Here is a 6,673-nt window from a genome sequence, read left to right as displayed (position 1 = left end):
AGCTTTCCAATGCCGCTTGAATCACCTCAATCAGATATATGATCTGAAAGTTATTGTCAAAATACCGAGACATGTTCAGAATCCAATTTTTCATCTAATCCGATTTGACTTCAATGTGAGAAATTCCGAATTGATCCTTTCCTCTATTTGATTAAACTTTAACCATGATTGGCTAAGCTTAACCATATCTTCTAGGTCTTCCCAATTTGCCCCTTAAGCTTGGAATTTGTTCAAAAACGCTTCTTTTCTTCCAAAAGCCTATAAAAACATCAATAACAAAAAAAAAAAAAAAAAAACACAAAAAGGAAGTAAGATGGCCTAATTAATCAAAACCAAAGGATTAAAACATGTAAGTTAAGGGCTGAAAATATGAATATTTTAGCCCTTATCAATGGCTCCTCTTCATAGGCGTCTATCTTGGCAATGGATTCAAATTGAGAGTTCACCATCTCCTGTTGAAGGTTCATAGTCTGACTCATCTCCCTCATCTCGCTTCTAATCTCGTTCATAAGTTTCGACATCTTTTCTAAAAAATTCTCCCGAGAATCTAACATTTTTTCTTGAAAGTCAGAACCCATCGGACAAGGTGGTTCGGTTTGGTAGATATGTTGTGGAGTTGCTTGATATTGAGGAGAATAGTATTGATCATTGAATTAATGATATGCCTGATGGTACAGTTCATGACATTGTGGAGCATAATTCCCAAGAGCTTGAGCTTGCCACGAGAGATTGGACTTGTTGCTCCACACCGGGTAATAGGGATCAGAATAAAGGTCATTCCCCGGTCTTGAAAACGGTCTGTTCATATGCTCATAAGAATAATTAGAAAATTGTCCTACTGTAGGACAATCTTTAACATGATGATAAGGATTATAGCAATATGAACATGGTCCATGGGGTGTTGGAATGCCTCCCTTCATGAACTAAACTAATAGAATTAACATAAAATAACAACAGAAAAATAAAAATAAAAACTCACAAACGGCCCTTAGGTGCCCTGGAAATTTGGATGCCGACTACTGCTAATGCGCTCGATGGCACTGCAGGGTACGCTCGAGCGTACTGCCACAGATGGGTGTGAGCACAGGAGTGGAGGGCTCAAGCGCAGAAGGTAGAGAGCGTACGTGCGTTCGATCTCACACCGGCTGCGCTCAATCGCAGTCACAGAGATGGGCAGCTACGGACCTGTTTGAGAATTCTAAAAAAAAAATAATAAAAATAAAACACAAAAACAGAATTAAAGTTAGCAACGGAAAACAGGAAAATAGATTATTAAGCTAAAATTAATCCTTAAAATTTGACAATAAAACCGTTAAGCAGTCCCCAGCAACGACGCCAAAAATTGATGTGGCATTTTTGTGTCCAAAAATATCAATTATAAAAATAACAACTCGCAATAGTACGAATCATGTAGGATAGGGCTATAGAGAGGGTGTCGAACCTCAAGGACTGCAGGAGTTTTGTTATCAAATTCGAAAGATCAAAATTAACTTAATTAAAAAGAGAATTGATTTGATTTTCTTTAAAACTAAAGTGCATGAAAATAAAAGAGATTTAAAATAAGAGAGAAAGAGTGTAGGGTATTGACTTCACCTCTATCTGCACAACAATTGCTAATCATAATTAATCCCAGAAATCATTATATGCAAGTTATAAATAAACAAGAAACTACCTTATTAAAGAATAAGCATAATCTATCTTCGGTTGGCACGGATCGTCCACCTAACCACTAAGATGTGGTACGACCTGTCTTCCCTAGGTATAAATTATCAAATTCTTTAACAGGATACCTATAATCAATGAATAAGTTTAACCCATCTTCGGTTAGCATAAACTGTCTACCTAAATTACACTAAACTAGGGTGTAGTACAATCCGTCTTCCCTAGGCATGGCCTATCAAATCCTATTGATCATATGCCAATTAAACCCATTGTATAACCATCATCCTCATAATCACAGAAAACAAGAATGATTTGATTTCAATAAAAGTAAAATACTTTCTAAGACAAGAGAAGAATTTCACAAATATCGATTTTGGAATTTAAGAACAATTGCATTTAATAATTAAGAACAAAATCAAAAGGTAGCAATTCTCATAGTTATACAATCAACATGCATAAATTGAAAATCTAGAAATTAAATACAATCAAACCATTGTGCTTGAATAGGGTTACATCAACACCCCACGAAGGGGTTTAGCCGCTCAAGATCTTCTAAGCTCCAAAGACAATTTACTGAATTTTTACTCTTGAAGGCGGTGTGTCCTTTTTCTCAATGCTTAGAGGCCTATTTATAGGGCTTAGGAGAGTCCTAGAAGCCATAGTAATCCTAAAAATTTCGGATTTTAAGTCCAAGTCCAATTAGGATAAAGAAAACCTAAGTCCAAATGGGAATAGGATTCGCCCACAATTGCGTTCCTATCTTGCAGGGCAATTTTGGCATTGCAGCCCTCCGAATTAGGAAAATTTTAATTCACAATGATTTGTAGAAATTTGAGTTAGCTTTCCAATACTTCTTGAATCACCTCGATCGGATATTTGACCTGAAAGTAATGGCCAAAATACCGAGACGTATGCAAAATCAAAATTTGAATCCAATCCGATTTTGACTCCAATTTGAGAAATTCCGAATTAATCTTTTTCTTTATTTGATTAAACTTAACCACGATTGGTTAAGTTTAACCATATCTTCTAGGTCTTCTCAAAGTGTGCTTTTAAGCCCAAAATCAATTGAATTAATTGCATCTTTATTTATAACTTGAAAATAATAAAGACAAAAAAAAATCAAACAAATAACAACGCTAAGGAATTAACATATGCAAATTAACTTGAATGTGCAACATTCGGCGCTTATAAGGAAGCTGAACCTTTAACGGTTGGCACCGTGGGTAGCAAAAGGAGGGTGAACCGAAAGGCAAGCCTACCGAGTAGCTAGATGACGTGGTCGTAGCGGACGGCAAAGTAGTGAATATTGGATCTTAACTCGCCTTGGAGGTCCGAGAAGGCCTCGTCACCTTTCTAAAAACGAATCTAGAAGTGTTTCCATGGGCACATGAAGACATGCCGGGCATTAGCCCTAAAGACATACTCCACTAACTCAATGTGGATCCGAGCATGAAACCAGTGAAGCAAAATAGAAGAAAATTCACTCTAGAGCGAAATATGGCAATAGCCAAAGGGGTGAGAAGTTGCTTAGAGCTCGGTTCATTGAAGAAGTACACTACCCTGATTGGCTGGCCAATGTAGTATTGGTCAAAAATCCAATGGGAAATGGAGGATGTGTGTAGACTTCACCGACCTCAACAAAGCTTGTCCGAAAGACAACTTTCCCCTACCCCACATTGATGCGTTGGTAGATTCAACATCTAGATAGGGCTTGCTCAGCTTCATGGATGCTTTTTTTGGTTACAACCAGATCTACATGCATCCAGAAAATAGGGAGAAGACTGCGTTTATCACAGACTGAGGCCTGTACTGTTATAAGGTCATGCCATTCGGTTTGAAAAATTCAGGGGCGACATACCAGAGACTGGTTAACAAGATGTTCCGAGAGTAGATCGGGCGGAACATGGAAGTTTACGTGGATGACATGCTAGTCAAAAGCGTGTTACCATAGAACCATACAGGTGACCTGCAGGAAACGTTCAAATCGTTGAAGAAGTACGGAATGAAGCTGAATCCTGCAAAGTGTGCATTTGGAGTTTCCTCTGGGAAATTCCTCGGCTATATAGTGTCGAACTAAGGGATTGAGGCCAATCCAGAAAAGATCCAGGCGGTCTTGGATATGCAGTCCCTAAAGAATATGAAACAGCTCTAACAATTGATAGGTAGGATCGCAGTACTTAACCGGTTTATCTCTCTTTCAACCAACAAGTGTCTACTGTTCTTCAAAATCTTGAGGAAAGCATTTGAATGGTCTTAGGAGTGTGAGGAAGCTTTTGAGGAGCTGAAGAAGTATTTGGTCAGCCCACCTCTGCTGAGGCGAACAGTCCCTAGAGAACCATTGTATCTTTACTTCACCGTCTCTCCAACGGCGGTAAGTGCAGCTCTTATACGAGAAGAGGAGAGGGTGTAGAAGCTCGTATACTTCACCAGCCGAGCATTGAGAGGAGCCGATGAGAGATACCCCCAAATGGAAAAGCTCTCCTTTGCTCTTAGTATAGCATCAAGGAAACTTCGACCGTACTTCCAAGCTCACACGATAAGGGTTCTCACCAAATACCCACTCAAAAAGGTGCTTCACAAGCTAGATTTGTCCGGCAGGTTGGCTAACTGGGCAATCGAACTTCGAGAGTTTGATATCGAATTCCTCCCTCAGAACTCCATCAAAGGTCAAGCATTGGCGGACTTTCTAGTAGAATTTACTAATTTGCCAGATGCGGAACAATGGCCGAGGGACGAGACTTGGGCAGTTTACGTGGATGGGCCATCCACAAGAAAGCATGGCGGAGCTGGGGTGGGACTAATCACCCTAGAAGGTGAAGAGTTGCGTAGTTCCCTAAAGCTGGAATTCAAGACTACCAACAACGAAGCCGAGTACAAAGCAGTACTAGTTGGACTCGGCTTAGCTCGAGAAATGGGAACTAAATTCATCGAGTTACGAAGTGACTCTAAAGTGATTGTCGGACATATCCAAAGGGAGTTAGAAGCCAAGGGAGACAAGATGAAGCTGTACTTGTCCAAAGTACAGGATATGCAGAATTCTTTTAAAATATTCTACATTGTAAAAATCCCAAGGGAAGAGAATGAAATGGTGGATCATCTCGCTTGGATAGTATCGACAACGGAACACATGGGAGAATCTAAAGAACCCGTTCAAATTCGATCACAACTTGCCATAACCGAGGTGATCTCAGTCTCGACAGCAGAGGTAGTGCCTAAGTGGCAAAATGAGGTGGCAGAATATCTGGAAAAAGGAACTCTCCCATCAGAAAAGAAGAAAGTAGTCCAACGAAGGAAAAAAGCTGCTAGATTTACCATGATAAATGGAACCTTATACAAACGAGGTTTCATGTTCCCACTTCTAAAGTGTGTCTCCAAGGAAGAAGGTGATTACATCCTTCGCGAGATTCACGAAGGCATCTGTGGGAGTCATTCAGGCGCAAGAATGCTGGCACATAAGGCAAGCCGAGTAGGTTTTTACTGGCCTAACATGACTCGGGACTAAGTGGAGACGGTCAGAAATTGTGACAAGTGCCAATGTTTCGCTAACATTACTCGGTCTCTTCACCATGGCCCTTCTCACAATGAGGGGTAGATATAGTAGGACTGTTGCCTTGTGGAAAGGGGGGTGTTCAATTTGCAGTAATAGCTATGGATTATTTCATGAGGTGGACAGAAGTCGAGGCCCTAGTGAATATAATAACCAAGAGCATAAAGCGGTTCCTATGGAAGAATGTCATCTGACGCTATGGCATTCCACATGCATTCGTCACAGATAATAGAAAGCAATTCGACTACGATTCATTCCGAGAATGGTGTGCCAAGCTCCATATAAAAAACTACTTCTTGGCTCCTGGGCATCCTTAGGCTAATGGGCAAGAGCATAAAGCGGTTACTATGGAAGAATTGTGTGCCAAGCTCCATATAAGAAACCACTTCTCGTCTCCTGGGCATCCTAGTAAATATAACAGCCAAGAGCATAGAGCGGTTCCTATGGAAGAATGTCATCTGCCGCTATGGCATTCCACATGCATTCTTCACGGACAATGGAAAGCAATTCGACTGCAATTCATTTCGAGAATGGTGTGCCAGGCTCCATAGAAGAAACTACTTCTTGTCTCCTAGGCATCCTCAGGCTAATGGGAAAGTGGAAATCACCAACAAGACAATCTTCTAACTTTTGAAGAAAAACCTTGGTGATCGTAAGGGAGATTTGGCTAAAGATCTTCCAGAGGTTCTGTGGGCATATTGAATTACTAGAAGAACTTTGACCGAGGAGACTCCTTATACTTTGGCTTTCGGGACTAAGGCGGTCATCCCCGCCAAAGTGGGCTCGGGCAATTTCCAAGTAGAGACCTTTCAGGCCGAGATAATGATGAAGGCCTCCAGCTACATCTGGATTTGCTACAGGAGAAACAGGACCAGGCCCAAATAACCATGTCAGCATACCAAGAAAGAGTAGCTCGGTACTTCAATAAGAGGGTCAAGCGTCGAAGCTTCAAAATTGATGATCTTGTCTTGTGAAAAGTCACCATTGCTATGAAAGATCCAGCTGAAGGCAAGCTAGCTCCCAATTGGGAAGGACCTTACAAGGTGACCGAATGCCAAAGAGCGGGAACATACTACCTTGAAGACCTCGAGGGAAAGTCACTCCCAAGGCCATGGAATGCCGAGCATCTCAAAAACTATTTTGTCTAAGTTACTGTAATTTCTCAAAGGAGATTTATTTTCTATGTGATTTTCATTTCAATAAGTAAAAATCTCCTGAAGTTACAATAACATTCAAAGTATTGCATACAAGCGAAGAAACTATAACTCATTCTCCTTCGAGAAATAGAGTCAAAGAAACTATAACTCTTTCTCTTTTGAGAAATACAGTCGAAAAGCCTATAACTCATTCTCATTCGAGAAAAACAGCCGAAGAGGCTATAACTCACAAAAAACAGCCAAAGAAGTAGCCCAAGGGGATTTGGAGGAAGCGTCCAAGGAGCTTCTCAACTAAACCCCTCGG

At 40.6% G+C, this 6,673-nt stretch overlaps 1 protein-coding gene across 1 annotated transcript; it reads left to right on the top strand.

Annotated features, from left to right (window-relative positions):
* Positions 1-4,132: 4,132 nt before the first annotated feature.
* On the top strand, positions 4,133-5,167 carry LOC148586932 (uncharacterized). Its single transcript, XM_088514407.1, has one exon. The coding sequence runs from the start codon at positions 4,133-4,135 to the stop codon at positions 5,165-5,167; it is 1,035 nt and encodes a 344-aa protein (XP_088370533.1).
* Positions 5,168-6,673: the final 1,506 nt, after the last annotated feature.

This window comes from Corylus avellana, chromosome 3, assembly GCF_965113065.1.
Source record: "Corylus avellana chromosome 3, dhCorAvel1.hap1.2, whole genome shotgun sequence".
NCBI classification, from domain to species: Eukaryota; Viridiplantae; Streptophyta; class Magnoliopsida; order Fagales; family Betulaceae; genus Corylus; species Corylus avellana.
This window is presented reverse-complemented; position numbering and strand designations above follow the sequence as displayed.